This window comes from Musa acuminata, chromosome BXJ1-9 (assembly GCF_036884655.1).
Source record: "Musa acuminata AAA Group cultivar baxijiao chromosome BXJ1-9, Cavendish_Baxijiao_AAA, whole genome shotgun sequence".
In the NCBI taxonomy this organism is placed as follows: Eukaryota; Viridiplantae; Streptophyta; class Magnoliopsida; order Zingiberales; family Musaceae; genus Musa; species Musa acuminata.
The window spans coordinates 47,511,321-47,531,704 of NC_088335.1; the positions used below are offsets into that span (position 1 = coordinate 47,511,321).

At 35.7% G+C, this 20,384-nt stretch overlaps 2 protein-coding genes across 7 annotated transcripts; both read right to left on the reverse strand.

Annotated features, from left to right (window-relative positions):
- Positions 1 to 2,294: 2,294 nt before the first annotated feature.
- LOC103999238 (ubiquitin-conjugating enzyme E2 5A) lies at positions 2,295 to 8,094 on the reverse strand. Of its 4 annotated transcripts, XM_065084231.1 has the most exons (4): positions 7,959 to 7,984; positions 6,725 to 6,838; positions 4,768 to 4,991; positions 2,295 to 2,743 (listed from the first exon to the last, which is right to left on the reverse strand). In XM_065084231.1, the coding sequence occupies exons 2-4, from the start codon at positions 6,726 to 6,728 to the stop codon at positions 2,513 to 2,515; spliced, it is 459 nt and encodes a 152-aa protein (XP_064940303.1). In that variant the 5' UTR covers positions 6,729 to 6,838; positions 7,959 to 7,984; the 3' UTR covers positions 2,295 to 2,512. The 4 variants fall into 4 exon arrangements, with proteins under 4 accessions (XP_064940303.1, XP_009419192.1, XP_009419193.1 ...); XM_009420917.3 differs by lacking the exon at positions 6,725 to 6,838 and having other exon boundaries at positions 7,959 to 8,094; XM_009420918.3 differs by lacking the exon at positions 6,725 to 6,838 and having other exon boundaries at positions 4,768 to 4,996; positions 7,959 to 8,094.
- Positions 8,095 to 8,869: 775 nt separating this feature from the next.
- Positions 8,870 to 18,500, reverse strand: LOC103999239 (uncharacterized WD repeat-containing protein C2A9.03). 3 transcript variants are annotated; one of them, XM_009420920.3, is made up of 10 exons: positions 18,309 to 18,500; positions 17,268 to 17,421; positions 16,879 to 17,046; positions 16,705 to 16,791; positions 12,783 to 12,917; positions 12,532 to 12,642; positions 10,665 to 10,756; positions 10,484 to 10,589; positions 10,045 to 10,131; positions 8,870 to 9,626 (listed from the first exon to the last, which is right to left on the reverse strand). In XM_009420920.3, exons 2-10 carry the CDS (start codon positions 17,406 to 17,408, stop codon positions 9,213 to 9,215), a joined length of 1,341 nt encoding a protein of 446 aa, XP_009419195.2. In that variant the 5' UTR covers positions 17,409 to 17,421; positions 18,309 to 18,500; the 3' UTR covers positions 8,870 to 9,212. The 3 variants fall into 3 exon arrangements, with proteins under 3 accessions (XP_009419195.2, XP_009419197.2, XP_018686638.2); XM_009420922.3 differs by lacking the exon at positions 18,309 to 18,500 and adding an exon at positions 18,229 to 18,291 and having other exon boundaries at positions 9,079 to 9,626; XM_018831093.2 differs by lacking the exon at positions 18,309 to 18,500 and adding an exon at positions 17,787 to 17,881 and having other exon boundaries at positions 9,079 to 9,626.
- Positions 18,501 to 20,384: the final 1,884 nt, after the last annotated feature.

Below are 20,384 nucleotides of genomic sequence, written 5' to 3' on the forward strand. Positions count from 1 at the left end.
AAAAAAATTTAAAATCAAAATAAATAAAATAAAATTTTATTAAAAAATAATTCTACATAATTAGATTTTAAAATTTTTAAAAAGTATTATATATAAATTATAAAAAAAGCTAATAAGTATAATAATACTATATTAAGTTTGACTATCAATATAAGTCATAACGATTATATGTCATCAATGTCATACTTCCTTCTATGTACCACAACACTGTTAGTTTTTCATAATATATTTCATAATAATATTTATAATTTATTTTTTCAAGACAATCATATTATCATATTCAATTATAATATACATAAACATAAATATAAATAAAATAATTTAAATAAATAATTTAAATTAAATAAAAATATTAATAATAGTATTTATCTAAACACGTATTACTAGATTTTTTATGGCCTACATATAAGCCCCATTTTAAGAACATATTTTTTAAATACTTTAAGATGTAGAGTTTTAGTAAATAAATCAGTAATCATCAAGGTGGTACTCAGCAAGTCTCATTCTAGACTCTTTCTCTAACCACCAAGTATCTTATCTCGATGTGCTTGGCACTATTAGTATTTATTATTTATAAAGAAGAAAACTACTATAGTATTATTATAAAATATCTTCAATAACATGATAATTGAATCGACTATACCAAGTTCTAAGATGAAATTTAACAATTATAAAACTTGATTTGTAGCCTTAAAATATGTCATAAATTCAGCTTCTATTGTTAGTGATGTAAGAAGCAATTGCTTTATATTTTTCAAGAAATTATCTTTTTAACTAACATGACAATCTTGAAATCAAAACTATTAAGAGGATACAAACTAGAATTAAAAGGATTTATAAGTATTTTTTTTTCTTCTCAATCACCATGGTGCGTAGCCATTGGCCACCGCAGTGTATGATTGTTCTCACGTGGTCGACCGACGACTCCATTGGTCGTCGTGCCATGCCACTGTGCCAACACATGACTATCCTCAACACCCGTGGGTTCCTTACCGACGAAACACCTTCACGGCCATGCGTCGCCAATTGTCGTCTGACCATGTGGTTGTGCTCACACGTCGATCGGTGACCCCCACCATCGCCACAACGTGCGGCTATGCTTATGCATCGAATAATGACCCCAATTAGTCATCATGGATATTCTTGTCCACCTTGTAGCTATTGGGAACTGTGGTTTCCAAAGTCCAGTCAACACCCGTCCGAGCCAGCAAACATCATCGTAGGCAACAACATTGCTTCATTTGCAGCTGCTTGCGACCAAGGCAAGCCAACCATCGTAGGGTCGATGACCCGTGATTGGTTGTTGCACCTCACCACACTTCAACTACGTACAACAACACCTACCACTGCCCTTAACAATGCTATCGCCAAATAAACTATCGATGATAGTCCATCGATTAAACACGATGATCCTCGCATCACCTAAAAAGCAAGCGATAGGACGAACAAGATTGATCTAAATACAAAACTGATATAAATACAAATGGATAAGATTGACAATTGTTCAAGTATCATATAATCAAAACTAAATAACATATTTCCGCAAAGGGTGTCAATAAATATATCTAAATATAAAATAAATTTGACATATTTTTATAATATAAGACATTTGATTTAAAAATATAGTTTTGATACCAATTATAAGTACAATAAACTATAATTATAATAGTGTTATGCCAAAGTTTTAATACCAAAATCGAAATCAAATAAAAATAGATCAAGATTGTATACCATTTGATGTCATTCAAAAAATATTTTATCTGATTTACAAACACACTGTCATCAAATCCGAAAACTACAATGATACTGATCCACAAGAAGAACTAGAGTCGTTTTCTCCTCTCTTCTTATCCTTCACAAGAACTAAGGAATATTTAGAATAGATCTATAATTTTAATTTCTAGTGTTTCATCCATAAGAAAGCATATCTTTTATAGACGAGAATAAAAATTCTAAAATGATAATTATAAAAATATCTTTTATCAACGTCATCTTCTTTTAAGAAATCCTATTATAATTGAATTTTTTTTTTGTTATTTGATAATCAAAATCCAATCAAATCTATAATATATCTTATCTAATTAGATTTCTATTGATTGATAATCAAAATCCAATTAAATCTAATTAGATAAAAACTATATACTGTAGTATTGAGATCATATATTATTCATTAAACCCATAAATCTTGATGTCAATAAATTATTTCCAAAATTTTAGGATCATAATAAAGATTTTGACAACTACTAGAGATTGTAGAATATCAACAAGCAATCAAACCAAAATTCAAGTCAACATAACAAAGATGCCAACTTCAGGCATTTAGCACAAGAAATAGGTGGTACCTATCCACAGTTCGTAACTAGAAAGATCTGAGTACTGAATTCAAGCACAGGGCAGAACTCGATCTTAAGACATCAAGAATACTAATTCACACAAGTTCACCAAGATACACAAGCACCAAGTCTGTTTCAAGTCTTTGGAACTCCTCACAACGTGTTCCTTTCCTTTGTCATCAGCCCATGGCATACTTTTGCGTCCATGACCGTGCTATTTCTTCGTAGCGGGACCTGTGTGTTTTGTATATGTGTGCAATCTCAGGGACAAGAGGGTCGTCTGGGTTGGGATCTGTGAGCAGAGATGAGATGGAGAGAAGCACTTTGGATATGGTCAGAGCTGGGCTCCACTGGTCCTTCAGGATATCAAGACAGATGCTTCCATTTGAGTTGATGTTTGGATGGTACACCTGCACAAGTACAACGAACATTTCAGCAAAAAGAAGAATGATAGCTAAAGGTAGATGTAATTCACCACCATTAATGGTCTTTCAGGAGGCAAACTCTGCACATATAGAAGTTGCAGGACTTCTTGGATATGGGACGACTCCATTATATTCATCTTAGCGTGTTCAGAAGATATAGAGAAAAATTATTGATCTAAAAAGTCCTACAGTATAGAGTATAGTAATAGTTCAATATGTATCCTGGTGGATATCTTTCCCCAGTCTCTATAACATTCACCAAATATGCCTTCGTGAAGTGCAACTCAAAAGCCAACCAAAGTGGAGATTCATTTGATTACCTATTCTCTTCATTTACACGTGAAATCTTAATCACACGTCAAAGGTTTGTGAGCCTTGATTGAAATAATGCATAATTCGAATCCTTTGGAATGACATTTCTTATTTTCTAGCAACAAAAAGCATAAGACCTCATAAGTTTTCAGTGGCCACCATCAGTGCAGCAGTTATACTACTCGTAATCAAGAGTCAAGTTACAACTCAGAACCAATTTATTCACAATAAAATCTGTTATAAAGCCAGAAGTTCTGTTCAGGGTAGCAACTGCATAAGGCCTCAAGCACTCATCAGCCCACCTCATAAACTGTTTGTCGCTATATCTATTCAAGAAATTTGTTATTTGCGGTGTTCCACATGCAATATTTCTTCTTGTGAAATTCCAATTACTGTGCAAAACAAAATCATACATGAAAATTACTATGATGACTATTAACATCTAAATATCCACGAATGTAGAGATGATTGCAAATTGAAATGAAGCAGAAACTCCACACCCTGCTGCTAGCAAGTTCTCTATTGTGACATATAAGCCTAGCCTTCCATTTTAGCACTTACATCCTTGTTAATTTTATATCTATAGTTGACACTAAATCTGACTTTTTTAAACATGAAACAAGGTTTTAAATTTCGTCTAGACCGGTATGTACTAGGCAGTTTGTACTGGTCAGGGCATCAATAGGCTCATGAACAACCCCATTTCGGGTGGTCCATGACGAATCATTAGTTATCGGGTGATCATCTACATTTTTTATGTTTAGGGTTAAAGCAACTCCCCTGCGCTCTTCCCTCAACCCTCAATCTCTTTCACTCATGCCGCCCAAGGGTCCAGTACCCAAGATTTTAAATTATGGCATGAACAATCTATAACCTTTTCCAAAGTAGGCTGATATTTTCAATGTGCAAAGTAAAACATACCAACGAACGGTGTTTCATCCTTTAGATGACTACCAAAAAGTTTCAAATATTAGAAATATTATAATGGTCCATGGATGACAAGAGTTTTAGGGGCCCCCAACAGACACTAAGACATTCCTTTTGATTTATTAACGTCATTCAGAACTAAAAGATCTAAAAAATCTGCCAAACACAATCTTTACTCATGACATAACTAGGAAGCAACATGAGCAACTATAACCAATGTGTTACCACCTGAAACTAACGAACTATACAGCATGACCATTTAGTGCATGATGGCTGCAAAATCTCGAGCACAAAGGACGAACAGCAGGATATTAGCATTTTATGAGACTTGGTCAATGTAAATATTACTTGAAAAAAATCAAGCATCTCCTATGCTGTATGTTAGAGGGAATATATATAACTATCAGATAACATTACCACCCTTGCAATCAATCTATCCTTGCAAAAGATCGGACTATCGATTTATTGAGCTTAGCCTTACAACTAATTTGGTTTAATATCACTTATCATTGTTTATATATATATATATATATATATATATATATATATATATATATATATATATAGTCAGCTACCATACTACCTTCATCACACCTATTACCTAAGAATCTTAATGTAATCTAAGTGCAGCGACAACAAAACAAATAAGAAATAAGTATACTATTTTGTTTCTTATAATCCTTCAAAAAGAACAGGGATGTGCTAATGCCAGTTGGGATCAAATGACAGGTGTGAAGAATAACAAGCATAATAATGTGGGTTCCTCTTACCTTGGTCTGAAAGTTGACCTTGGGAGGCTTGAATGGGTAGTCAGCCGGGAAATGAATCATCACAAAAAACACCCCCCCTGCATAGGGACTGTCAGAAGGGCCCATAATTGTTGCTTGCCAGTGAAACAGATCTTCACCAACAGGCCCAGCACTGCAGGATGCTGGAGGATCCCTTTGCAAATCCAGAAGCTCCTTTTGAATACGTTTGCTAGCCATAAGGCCTCCTGAACTAGTATAGAAGAAATGAGATGAACTTCAACATCTATAAAATAGAAAGAAAATAAGCCATTATAAGTCATGCAACTCAATATTTGAACATATAAGTGCCAATAAACAATGAGTTAGGCCGCAGGTCAGGAACTTATGAGGATTCATGTGAAATGGAGTTCCTAGGCAAACTAAAATATCCAACATTCAACCAGGGTAATGTATTGACAATTCTGTGGAAGACAAAATGGTTATTTTGTTTCAGTCCAAACTCTGAAATCAACAAAGAGAAGCAGTTTATGGTAAGCTTAGGAATTATCTGATGCTAGCTTCACCTTCTATATTGTAACATCGAGTACACTACAAAATTCATATATAGCCAGCAAAGAACAATCACATGTTCTGTACAGGAAATAAATTTACTACTTAGAAAATTCAACAAACCTATGATTTTATCTGACCAAAAAATTTGACAATTTGCAGGATTCCTGCTCAATATCCAACATGTATGTCTTTGTTTTTTAACTGCAGTAACTAGTACGTATGTTTTGTTCTTGGTTTTTATACCCCTGAATGGGGAAAGGAAAATAAAGATGAAATCACAACATCAACAGAACAAGTACCATGAACCATTTCATCCCATCAATGGAACTGCTATAATTTTGTAAGAATCAGTATATTTAACTAAGTTGTACTGTCTTAGATGATTCAGAAGCTGAAAAAACATAAATGGTAGAAAATTAACTTATACAGTATCAAGAAAAAACTTACAAATTTATTATGTAATATCAAGTAAAGTGAAATACATTTTCACCTGTTTTCCATAATAGCTAAAATAATATCCATTTATCAAAAGTCTAACTATGAGTACATCACCACCACATGTAAAGGATCACATTGTCATGGACATAGCTAGAATTGCCTAAGTCATGAGGCACTCTTGCAGCAATTGTCATGGGCTTAACTGGAGTTGCCTAAGTTGTGAAGCACTCTTGCGCCAACTTCTCAGACTTAGTTGGGATTCCCTAAGTCATGAGGTGCCCTTGCGATATATGCATCCGCAAAGGGTTAGCCTAGTTACAACCTCGTGCAGGTGCCGAAGGACATATAAAACAGCAAATTGATTAGTTTGAAAATGAGCGACGGACAAGTCATAATGTCTCGCGAAGAGGGAAGCTTTACAAGCAATTCAACGAGCACCTTGAGTGTAAGAGAGAAAAGAGAGGAAGGAACAAACAAGGACTTTAAAAGTCCCCAAACAACTGCTCACCAAGTGTCGGGTGCGAAAACAAGTTCTCTTCAAGTTAACGTGCGAACTTGTGAAGAGTGTTCAACGCCCGACACTACCTCGAAGCCCCATCCCCTCTAGTGCCACCCGGGGGATTTCAGGATGCTAAGATGGCTAATGTTTTGCATGTAGCTGCGGCCTATAGAAAACATGTCGTGGCACGTGAAAACGGAGCCATTTTGAGGCAGTTTTGCCCGGCGCGGTGAGAGGTCGCACTACAACACTGCAACCTGTTTGAGCTTATATTTTTACAAGCAAAAACACACAAAACCAAGACAAAACATACTACCAAGCATCTGTACAAATATGCAAAAGCGACAAACGATTCATTGAACAAAGTTGTTGCGGGTGCGTGGCGACCATTCATGACAACATGACCAAGGAAGAAACAAAAATAAGAACCCAAAGGCAATTTGCTATTTATGATGAACTAGAAACTATCTACATGAAAGAAACACACACTCATCTACTTTGTCTCCTAATTCCGATATGCTTGCAAAGTTCATGACATATGTCTACAGCTGTAAGCACGGCCATCATAAGGATGCATCCAGATGTATCATAAAGTTCTGGGCCCTTGCAAATGATGATCAACCAAACAAGGAAAAGAAAAAAAAAAGAAAGAGAGAGAGAGAGAGAGAGAGAGAGAGAGAGATTTCATTCATCAAATATGTAAAATGCAATTGAACTTTGCATAATCAAGAAACCACATATTTCATCTTCAAATTTATTTACTATAATTATTCTCTATCATATTTTGGCCGAAATTTCATTTCTCATAAGTATAAACAATTTTTCACAAACAAAAATGATATAAGCACGCTTGTGCTATGTGATTGCAGTGTCTTTGCTTTATGTTTTCGATATTTTCTGGATTTCTTTTGCGGGGTAGTTTGAGACTCCTTGAACAACTTGTATCATTAGCCGACTGGATCTCAATTTCATGTTGTTCCATTACTTCAGCCTTAAGGTTACTATTTTTTGGTAAATGAGTATGCTTTATTCCAGATAAACTGAACAAAAAAAAAAAATACAGATTGTCCAAATAGTATTTAATATTCCTCAGCAAACAGTGAAATCGAAAACTCAAGTAATATGCGTGTTATCATGGATGCTATGATGAATCCATACTAAGAAGCTTCAAATACATGTTCATTGGAGAAAGAGTAGAGACATAGATCTATGCATATGAAAATATTATAAAGGTGAAGTAAACGAAACAAAGCACAACAGCAAATAGGATCAATAGAAACACACAGATTCAATTAACCGAAAGGAACACATCCAAAATCAAGAAGTTATCAGAAATGAAACCAAGGAAAAAATCCGCTGACCAAAAGTTTCAAAGCAGACAAATGATCCCATCTCTCAGCTTAAGAATAACACAACATAGTACTTAATTCACGCCTAAAGAATCCAAAAAAGCCACAAAGACAGCAGCTTAAATTTACTGCCAGAGATGAACATGAGAAAGCAAAAGAGAAGCAGACAAGATTAAACCCTATTAATGAGCAAAAAAACAAATCAAACAACTGAACAAAAGAAAACAAGGCATCAACTTTGCAAACAAAACACCGTGATACCCATCCAAGTATAAGAGGATCCAGAAATCGAAAGGATTACAAGACAGGACGAAATCCAAGGCCGAGTTCCAAATTACCAAGTCAGCAACTTCCAGGTCTAGAGATCGACTTACCGGCTCAAGGGAAGTCAACGGGGAGGAGCTCTGATAGCGGTCGGAAGCGGAATGCCTCTCGATCTCCTTGTTGCTGCTGTAGAGGAGGATTGGGATATCGAGTCCCGAGATCGGGATAAGTGTAGCTGGCCGTCACGTGGTTGTCGGACAAGGATGGACCTTAAAAAAATTGCGGCGGATCCCTCTCTGCACACGTGGCGATGTCTCATTGGTGTTGGCAGAAGCATCCGGAGGTCAGAATCCGAAGCGAGTTGCTCCTGCCACTCGCTGAAAGGTAGTAGTAGTAAAACTGTAGGGCCAACGTACCCAGAAAATTACCTGAACCTTAATGGAGGAATATGTGGACCCACACTCATGCCTACTTTTAAATCACCAGAGAGGTGACGTGGGTAAGAGGGATCACATAAGTAACACTTCATCGCTTCTCATTTCTGCTGTTTTAGGCCGCTTATCACTTCAGTTTACACTAATTCAGCAATTATATATTAAAAACTACAAGAATTTATTACACAGGTAGTATTGAACTCTGAAAATAATGTTCATGGAAATGGTACAGACTTTGCCCTGGAGATTAAGACAAACAACATCAATGGCAATTAAGATCTGACTTGCACCAAATATGAGATTGCTCAGGGAACTACTCTAGCCTTTGCCCTCGGTTCTATTGCAACAAAACAAGGGTACATATCAGAACCCAGACATTAGCAGTGTTGTGTAATTAGTGATCATTGATCTCTCATTTATGCCAAAATTAAGGGGGGACAAACATAAGACACATCATCATCCCATGATATCACTTATCATTGAACCATGAAGATAACATTTGCAGGTAGATAGTGATAAAAGTGCTAATTAGAGCTGGTCTCCACTACAACAGGATCAACACAGGAAAACAGGCAGCTATAGAAATCTGGCAAACAAGAAAACAAGAATGTCATTGAAAATTAAAATTACATCAGAATCAACTCCATCCTGATGGGGAGCAGCTGAACTGAGCAGAGCAATAGCTACACTTTGTTTCTTCAAGTCACAGGTTCTGCATCTGAACATTTCTTTTTACACTTCAAAGTCCAAGTGCATTGAGGTTAACAGGATCAAGACTTGAGACTCATAGAGACTTTTCCCTATAAACACCCAGTCTCTAGAAAAGGACTACATCTGGTCTTATCTTTCCTCACTCTATTGCTTCTTACCCTGGGTCCATATACAGAACGAACTAGCACATGCATACAGAAGACCGACACACTTGGTACATTAAAACAGTGAATCAAGGTACAAGTAATTCCGCAGGCGACTATACTGTAAAAGACTACCATAAGTTCTATCCCATACACCAACAAAAAGAGCTTCTGTATCTGGGCTGAATGACATGCCTGAGATTTCACCAAAGAAGTCCAGCTCTTGTTGCTTGTTGTACCCACTCCCAACATCAAAGATGTGAACAAAATCTGCAGGCTCTGCCATCGCCAAAAACCGACCATCTGATGTGAAGCGAATTGATCTGATGGCACCAAGATTGCCTCTCAATACAGCGACAGACTTTGAGAGATTTCTGACATCCCAAACCCTGCAGGTCTTATCCTGGTTACCAGTGGCAAATGTTTGGCCATCGGGATTCCATGCTGATGCAAAAGAGAAGTCCACATGTCCTTGTAATTTATGGACAGTCTGCAAGAAACAAAGGTTACAAACTTAATTTCATTCAAGTCTCAAGTTTCAAATGCTCTTAAAATGTGGTGGCATGAATTATTTTTGGTAATATTTTATTATTGAAGGTTTTCATCTGCTTTTGAATTCAAAAATTACACAAGAAAATTGGTAACGATGCCACATATAAAATCAAAGGAAAAGTGTCTTTTTGATAGTCTAGGCTGTACTCATGAATCAATAAGCACCTCTTCCTCCAATTTAGAAGTGACAGTTGCCACTTGTAATCACCATGATATATATATATATATATATATATATATATATATATATACACATACGCACACACACACACACACTCATTTTTGAACTGTCGATGATGGTTGTGGTCATTTTATTCCCAGTTCTGATCTCATCATGAGCAACACTTACTACTAACCTTTCCAGTATGAGCATCCACCAGCAATCCGTCAGGATCATCTCCCACAATTACAAGAATCTTTCCATCAGGACTAAGTGATGTATGCTGCAAAAACAATAAGACATGAGTACTTATGTGAATTATCTGCAACTAAATGAGAAATTAGTGACTGACACAAACAAAATACCCAACATCAAATTCCAGGGTACTAGCATGACAGATATGAACATGGTTTATGTCATCAAAAGTGCAGCACAACTAGAAGTGACACTAAGAACAGAGTAATGGGATATCTACATCAACATTACCAGAAGTCTATGGTTGTTTCACCCTGATTAATAATTAACCAAAACAAAAGCCACTACAAATCGACCAAGCCACTTTCTTATCCAAACAACTTAAAAATAAGGAATAATCACAATAGATATGGCTACACAAAGAAACACTTGGAACTCACATTCACTGGCCACTGAAAGTGGAAATGCTTGCAAAGCTGACACTTCTCCAAGTCAAAATCTCGTATTCCACAGTCATTATTTGAAGACATGAAGTGAACAGCACCACTGAAAAAAGTTACAGCATCAATTCAGAAAAAGTACAGATGCAATGAAATCAGAGTGCCAGGAAAGACAAATTACCTGGAACTATCATAAATGTCCAATGCGTTAGTGATTGCATTGTCATCATATGTTGTACGGCAGCAAAAGCTTATTCCTTTCCGATCTAAAAACTGTTTCCCAAATCATCAGGTAACATTATCTTTAGAATAATGGTGTAAACATATCAGCAATGTGATGCATCAGATGGAAGGCTACCACGTAAAATGCACCTCGGCAATAACAGAAATGATAAGTTTTACACAATTGAAGTTTCAAAAAACAATTTAGATATCTTTCGTTAACTACTAAAGGATATAGGGATCGCACATAAGTGACAAATATCTCACTGGCTAATCTCGGAATATACAAGCTTCTGAGCAAGAAGACAAATACAGATTGTAGCTAGATTTAAACACATTATAAGTTAACAACTATATTAACAACTATAACTACAAAATCAAATCCAACTATTTTACATATGGAAAAAGGATTTAGGAGTATAAGTTATTTCCAAACAATTCCAACCTATAGGTATAAAAAAATATCCAATAAGATTAAAGGGCACCACACTGATATGCATGTTCAAGATGAATATATGCCGTCAAAGTAATAGTAGCTTAAACATTTCTTATCAACAATTAAGAGTTTTAATCATAGATTACTTTTCATTGGCCAACACCAAGACTGCTGTAGCAAAGGCAGTTCTAATTTCTAACACATGTTGCAACACCACTAACACCTCACGAGGCATAGCATAATCCAATTAACTGGATAAGTATAGGTATCAGCTAAACTGTGAACAAGATGGCAGTGAGCACAGTTTCAAAAAAGGTTGTGGCTTAAGTCACATAAAAATCTTCCAACAAAGGATCAAAGAGTAGACACAAAAGTCTCATGCACACTACACCACACTGGATCCGTGGTACATGATCCATTGAGCCCACCAAAGCCACCCAAAGCACAAGTTTGAGGCTATCCATGGCAACGTTTGAAGTCACTTGTCGCTGATTGGACCAATGCAAGTCTGGTTTATATCGACATATCAACACATGTTATGTCAGTACATGCCACGATATCGAGAAGGAAGGAAGGAGGAAAGGAGGAGAACAAACACCCAGGTTAGCGAAGGGCAGTTTGAACAGCAGGTGGGCTGGCATTGCAAGGGACGCAAGCATCACAAGAGATAGAGATAGAGAGAGAGAGAGAGAGAGAGGAAAACCTAAATAAAAAAATAAAAAGAACTTGAATCAGACCACACCAAACTGCTAAAAAACGGCTGGTCTATGATGGTTCATCGCCGAACTGGCATATACCACCGAGTATGTAAGGGCTGGCCCAACTGATTCATTGTTGAACCAATATATACCACCCGGTATATAAGTGTTGGCCCATGCCGGTTCATCATTGAACTAGTACATACTTCTTATCCAACTTTTCCCGGCATCATCAATGATTCCATATCACCATGAGAATGGTTTGCAATACCGTACCGTACCACTTAGTACAGGTGGTATGTAACGATCCGATAAAGAACCGGTATGGGTAGTACATCGGTACACCTTAGTGTACCATGTGTCAGTATGCTCGGTACATACCGTACTGACAGCTGATCGGTATACCGGTACAGTACGGTATTCAGAACCTTGCATGAGATGACACTTTTTGTTAAACCATAAAGCAATATGTTACAAATTAAACTTGCAATCTTTAAAAAGTTAAGGGAAACAGGTTGGTCATATTTGTGCCTCGATAATAATAGCAAAAACTATTCTGATAAAGGACAGCTGAATGGCACCTTAGTCAAAGAATAGCACATAAGTAGAAATATCTCATCATTAATACATCTTCAAGCTACCACAGACTTAAACAAACATAAATGGAGAAGAAAAAGAACAAAGAAAATCACCTTACAGATAAGTTCTCCTTGAAATCCTCCTGCCACAAGCAACTTGTCTTTAACGGCCAGCGTACTAACTTGGATCTGAGAAAATCCTTCCAACAAGCTTCCTGGGAGCCTCTGCAGCCAAAGACAAGAACTTGTGTACGCTTAGCTTTGAAGTGAATCACAGATCAAAATGTTACAAGTAAATATATATAGTTATCAGAAATCATCAATCAAGCACATTAAAAAAAGGATAATAGATGAAGAGAACACACCTCCTCTGGTGCTATGTGTCCCGAAACATTCATAACTTCATATTTCTCACCGCTTAGTGCCGACCAGTGAAGCACAGACGAGTTTGACATTAAGTACACATCATGCTTTGATGTAGCCCAAACCAAATTTCTCAGCTGCAGTTTTGTAATATATTCAAGCCAGGTAAGTTCAATGTTTGGTACCAAACTTCAACAATAATAAGAACAATAAACAGAACAAAACCTAGGCTCATATGATGCAATAAACTAACAAAGTCTCTCCTGCATAGAGTTAAACAGCCTAAAACATTAAACTTTTCAAAAGCATACTGTCCAGGATTTATATAGATGGACATAAACAATTAAACATATTCAAGGAACAGTGAGAAAGCAAGGTCATCTTCAACATGCCAGCAACAATCATATTTCCAACATGAACTATGATACTTCCACATAGCACAATTGCATGATTTTGGAGTTTCTTTTTTCTTTTTTTTTTTCTCCAATTGCTCTTACTATCCAGGATGATTGACATCAAACGTATCTCCCATAATCCAACAGCAAGTTGACATGGATGCATATCTGGATGAATATGGCATTATGCAGTATGACTTCTAAGTCAGGTTCTAAAAAGTTCACCTATAAAGATATTGGCAAGTTGGATAAAGTACCATGCAGGGTCATCCACAAGAACCAGCAACTTTCTCATTCTTTTATGAAAAAGAAAAAAAAGGAACGGGCAGCTTTTATAAAACTAAATACCTGTGTGATGAGCATTTGTCCAATAGTTATGTCCTAGCTTGCATTGGATAGGATAATAAGAAGCATCATTTATTTCCAACTAGTCAAGGTTGCCATTTAGCCCCATGGAAGAAAATGTCTTTCATAATACCTTGCCTTTGTTTCTTAACCAGGTCATCATCATCTTTTTCAGAATCTTATGGAAACTCTAGTTAAATTGTCTGTGTTCTCCTTATAGTTGCGCTCAAGTCATTTTGGTATAAAAACAACAGAAACGCAACAATAAACTTCCATCAATCATTTGGCACTCACTCATTTTCAGAATTTTATTAAATAAGTTTGACATTAACCCTCTATGTCTGAAAATCCTAAAGGATGTGCAGCGCCAGTTGCCTTATTTTCATCTATGCATCTTCATCATTTGACAATAACTTTAATTTCCAACCTTGCAGTATGGCCAAGATCTAATTATGCTGAAAACTTGATTAGTTGATCCTACTGAATAACTAATTAAACTAATTCCTGCATCTTTATTAATTTATAACTTATTTCAACTTTTATGATATTTCCTAAATCATTACTTTATTTTTACCTTTAGCAAGCCGCCCTCAGTTTCGATGCTCAAATTATTAAAACTAGCAACATAAGTTTCTATTCAAGCATTATTGCATGGAACTGAATTATAGATCCAAGCGAGGAAACTCTATTTGCTATGATTTTGACTTCTCTTATTCGTAAACTATATGAACTGCAAACTAAAAAAATCATACAACATGACAAAATCCATAACCATCTAAATTTTCCATGTATATCCATATTCTCAATGCACCACTAATCCTGAACCTATATATTTTTCTTAACATGTCCATACCATTTTAGATCATTTTCTCTCATTTTATTTTTTGTTGGGGTACAACTAAATCCTTACAACATTCTTTTAGAAATACAAACCATGGTTCCAAAACATCCAATCCCAGCAGTTACTAAATAAAAATGAGAGATGTTTGACAACTTCTAGGTAATAAACATTAAAAACCAAAAAATGTTGCTACATAACTCCTTTGGTTGTGGATATAGGCAAAATATCCACCAACATGTGCACCCAGACAATGTTGTTGCATCTTTCTATTCAAAATCTGCAAAGTTCAGCATACAGAAAACAAATTCCAATGCTAGTATCCAGGCACCAAGCCCCATGTAGTTGGAATATTCAAGATGAACATGTATAAAACTTAATGTGTTCCACTTCTTGCTCAAACAAGATGATCGAATGTCAACCTACACTTTTCTGGACTCCATTTTTTTATATGATCCATATCACCCATGTTAACCTCTGTTCACATAGAAACAAACACCAATTTATCTACTTACACTCTCTAGGGGCACTACAACAAAAACAACAACAACAAACAGTAATGTCCAAACTAGTTGGGGTATGCTACATAGATTCATCCCACCATTATACTCTGTACAAGACAATATCTTTAGTTAAATAAAAAGTAACCAAATAACTTTTTATTATTTCTAGTAAGGTTTTCAAAAGTCTCCCACTATCTCTCTTCTCATGCCCACTAGTACTAATCTCTTTTTGTTGTTTCTGCTTGCACTTAGGGCCCTGATTTTTATACCCATGCTGTCTATGTTTCCATCTATTCATGTACAAACACAAAGCAAACAAGGCCTGGAAATTTTCCTGAACCACCAATAGACCAATGACAAAAAATAAAAATAAAATTATTCAGAAGAAGAGAAAGGTAAAGCTCAAAAAGAGCAAAATAAATATTGACATATAATCAATCACACACACACACACATAGCACATCACCCTCTTTTGAGAAAAAATAAAAATAAAAATATTCAGAAGAAGAGAAAGGGAAAGCTCAAAAAGAGCAAAATAAATATAGACATATAATCACACACACACATAGCACATCACCCTCTTATATAAGGAAAACAAAGGTCACTAAGGGGAGGAAGAACATGACAAGAACAGTGGAAAAAACAAATAGGGACCATCAAATTGGGATTAGAGTCAGGGAACAAGACATTTGCATCATGCTTGAAGAACATGTTTAGCCAAGAAAAAAAAAAGTTAAGAAACCAGATATCAATATTATGCATTGCAAATTATAGATACTGAGAACTTGTAGTCCCTGAAGTCGAAGATCCACAAAATAAACAAGAGCTAGATAACTTGTTGCCCTAAATCATTAATACAAAATAAATAATTATTGTCTTCCATGATGATCGTCATTTCGCCCAGACCAGTATGAAATAGGTGGCACATACCGGTCCGAGTGTTGACCGATATGCAGACCCACCATGGATCTGTCCACCATCTAAAAGGGAAGTGGGAAACCCAGATTCCCACTTCTCACGTGATCCCCACCTCCGCTTCTCACGCAAGTGTCGCCTCCACTTCTCATGCGAACGCCTTTGCTTCTCATGTGAGTGCCGCCTCCACTTCTCACACGATCGCTACGAGCCTGCAACTTCTCACCGCCACACCCTCCGCTTGCCACGATCGATGTTGCACACTGCCACACAATCGATGCTGCGATCGATGCTGCGATCGATGCTTCTCACACAGGTGGCTACCGGTGACCTCCACTTGCCACAATCTCACTGCACACCGCCATGTCTAAGGTAAGTCTCTTCTCCTCTTCCTCCTTCCCCCTCCTCTGCCACTTCCTCTTCATCCCTCTTTCTTCCCCCCTCCACCATCCCTTACTCTTCTCCCTTTTGTCTTCCTCTTCGAAACACTGGTACTTACTGGTGTATTGTGTGTCGATACACTGGTATAAAGCAGTACATACCAGCTCGACAAACCTCCAAGTTGAATCCGGTACCCGGTTTGACAAACCTTGGTCTTCCATCACCAAAGCATCCACTTCATTGACAATTAAAAAGCAAAAAAATTGCCTCCTACGCACCAAAGAATCCAAATTGAAAAAATATGCTTTCCAGCAAAACCTATTTGACTTGGCCATTTACAAAGTAATTGTCTTCACCTAATTTAGGTTATAATCAATTGTCTAAAATAATAATAACGAAACCCTCATAATATAATTAGCGACTAACTAGATTCAAATCAATAGAAAGGTCAAACCCAGATAAAAATAGAGCAAAATATAATTAACAAAATAGCAAAAGGTATTATGAACCACAGGTATAAGCCCAACAATGTACCAAATACACTCACCTGAAAATGAAGAATAGTTGATTTCACAGACCTTGTGTTTCGCTGGAACTCATAATAAATGCCACCTTTATCAGTTGGTTTGCAATCCTACATACATGATGAGCACTTGAGCATATAAAGGAGTGTAACAATAAAATGCAAAAACTAAGCTATTAGTTCATCAAAGCTTCATGCCTTTTCTGATGCTTCTCCAGAATTTGTAACATTTTCATAGTTTTTGTATTGTTCTAATCTGGTTTGCCTGTACCTCTCCCTTGTAATGCTTAGTGTACTCCATGGTATTCCTTGGATATCTTTTCCTTTCCTAGCTTGAGCGGAGGAAATATCAGATGCCCTTCCGTTCTAACAAAATCGAAATTTCTTCCCAGTAAGTCATGAACAATAATCAGAAACAGAAACAATTTGAAAACAATAACAGCGGCAACCCAAGATATAATGATGAGAAGACCATTCTTAAAACTATTAAAAATATACAGCCGCGAAAGGTGGTTACAGAACAGATAATAAAAATCTCTAGAAGAAAAAACAACTTCGAAATAATGCTGGAAGAGAGATAAGCACACCAAAGGGCCATATTCTTCATCATCAGAATCAGAATCGCCCAGACCCCTCCCTTGAAATTCTTCATACATGTCATCTTCTACATCACCCATGTCATAATCCTCTGCCATTTCATCCATATCATCACCACGATGAGGCTGCATTTAGTCTATGCCTCTGCCAAATCAAATTTCAAGTAAGATTGTTAAAGAGACTTTTCAACACTTCAAAAGGAAAAAGGGAAAATGTCCACTCATTCAGTTTCAATTTTAAAAACTTCTTGTGATCACCAAGATTCTAGCATTATTCCACAAAATGCCAATTTCATGAGATGCAACTTTATTCTCTTTGTCTTTCTTGGTCTATTTGAAGAAAAATTGTGTATCATTTAGATAGCAGATTATGCATCACTCCTAAAGAAGAGATCCTGATATCAATGCCTAATGCTCATTAATAACGTGAAACAAAATAAACAATAGTAGTAACTAAGAACTGGAATTAGCAGCTTAGTAGAAAATAAATACAAATGAGCATTAAAGTACCTTAGACAAAAAAAATACTACTATCCATCCAGCGAACCAGGAGAAATCACCTAACACTACCTCATCACCTAATATGCAATAAACAGACATTATAAAACAATATATCCCAAAAAAAGAAAAACCAAGAAAAAGGGACCTGTCAAATCTTTCGCGGTTACTCACTATACCCAATAAATTAATTATTCATTTACAGAAATCATTCTCATAGAAAGGAAAAAATCGTATAAAGAAAATTTATAAAAATGAAGGGTGTAGCATAACCTAATTCCAAAGCTTGGTAATCTAACAAAAAAGGATTGCAAGGATTCAAACGAATAAGGTGTGTCAAGCCATTATATGAAATCAAATACAAGTTAACTGCTTTCTTGAACGCATTTATCCAACGAGAAGCCAACCGAGAACGGAGAGTAACAATAAGAAGTGAAAGTCTACAAGCAAACACCCAATCAAGGCCGCTGGCATGTAGACAGATCAGATCATCCAAATCCAAACAAAGATCAAGGGCCTTTTTGGCGTCCGCACCTATTTTAGGGTTCCGGAAGCCTTGAAATCTCGGTCGAGGCGATGATTGACATCAACGTAGGTCACGAATCCGAAGAATTGGACGCCTTCCGGCCGGAATCGGAACGAATCGAGGGAGACAAATATGACCGGCTGAGGGTTACAGTTTTTGTCTTTTTTTGTTGTTGTTATTGTTCTATTTATTTCGACGAGAAACAGAAAGCGAGTGAGAGATGTATTGGTCGGTATAAGGTACCGATTCGGCCGTCTGCGTTGAAATTACGGGATTGCCATTCTTGGGGTCAAAATAGTAATAGTATGTTTTTTTTTTTTTTTTTTTTTTTGGAGATTACTATTTACCACCTTTTTGGTTATTTACAAATAGGAGCTTAGCATTTAAAGTCCCTTCTCACTAATTATTCACAATATTTTACTATTTATATTTTTTTAAAAATTAATAAAATAATATTTTATTATTCATGACATCTCTAATTTTGCTTTTATTCTTTTTTTTTTTCATTCCCCATAGCCTCCATATTTGATCTAGAAGATGATATCTTTTATGCTATTACAGAATGTACATAATTATAAAAATATTAAATTATTATAATAAATATCAAATTTATTTCTCTGTCTCATCTTCATCATTTATCTTTTTTTTGACATTTTAGGTCAATTCCATGTTAGGATGAAAAGAAAAGGAAGGGGAAAAGAGAAAAAAAAAATTTATAGGGTCAAAATGAAAAGATTTTATTAAAATTAAGTTATTAATTGATAGCATATATGTTTATGTACAAACAGATAACTTAAGAATATTCAAAGTTTTAGGATTATAATAAATAACAAATAAGTTACAAATAATAATATTCTATTTTAATAATTTTTAATATTTCTAAGTTGCTCTTTATAAATTGATATTTATGCTCTCAATTTATAACTCAATTTCAATAAAAAAAATTTCCACTCATTACCTACACTTTTCTTTCTCTTTTTCCTTCTTCTCCTCCTCTCAGCCACTGAAAATAACAATAAATAATAAAAAAATATAAATAATGAAATAGGACAATCTAAACATGAAAGAGGAGATAAGAAGAGCCATGATAGTAGTGTGCTGAGGTGAAAATGAAATTAAATGTGTTATAAATAATAAATTATTATTTTTTTAAGGAATTATGAATAGTAAGAAGTGGACTCTAAAAAAAAGCTCTTATTTGTTTTTTTTTTTGGGTAAATTTTTAGATAAAACTTTAGTTCTAAAAAATTTTTATAGAGTGCCCGTGTCCAAAAATTTTCATAAAGCACTCCTCTTCTCATAAAAGATAATTTTGTCTTTACATCCGCCCCTACGCACCATCACCTCTGTCTTCACCCTTGGTAACCTCCACATGTGGGTCTCTAACCATTTTTGCATATAAGCCCCTTGACCCTCTACTTATTACCCTATTTCACTCTTGACAACATTCACACACGATCCCTGGGGGGCCAAAGACAGTGATGGGCAAGTATCAAGTGGTGGCATGTATAGTTGCCAACATCATGGTGCTATAGTGGTTACTTAAGCTACCGAGGAATTATGGTGCAGACACTCAGTTAGTTGGCGTGGTTGAACCCAACAACAACTCATAAGGTGGTTTCGACATATCTGTTTGGCATTAGGGATAGTAAGAGAAAAACAAGAGCGAACAAGGACAATAAGCAAAGGGTGAGGGTAATGCACGGAGATATAAGTAGCCATAGGCAACATAATGGCAAAATTACTTTTTAAAATTAATTTTTTTTCAAAAAATTACCCTTCTTTTTTTTGTGTGTGGCTGATTGCATGCACGAATTAAACTCTAATTTTAGTTGGTGAATTCCACATATAAATAATAACTATAATTAAAGTGGTATACTCAATACTCTCTAATTTTAATTGGTCAATTCCATGTAACTAGAAATTAGAGACTCATACTTTTTATGATTATCCAACATGATCTAGAAAACAGAGTAACCTTACTACATATATAACATGGATTTTGTGAGCTACGAATTATTCTTATGTCATTTGTCGTATAACTATTTTAACTATACGAAGTCAATTTTATATTATATTATCCA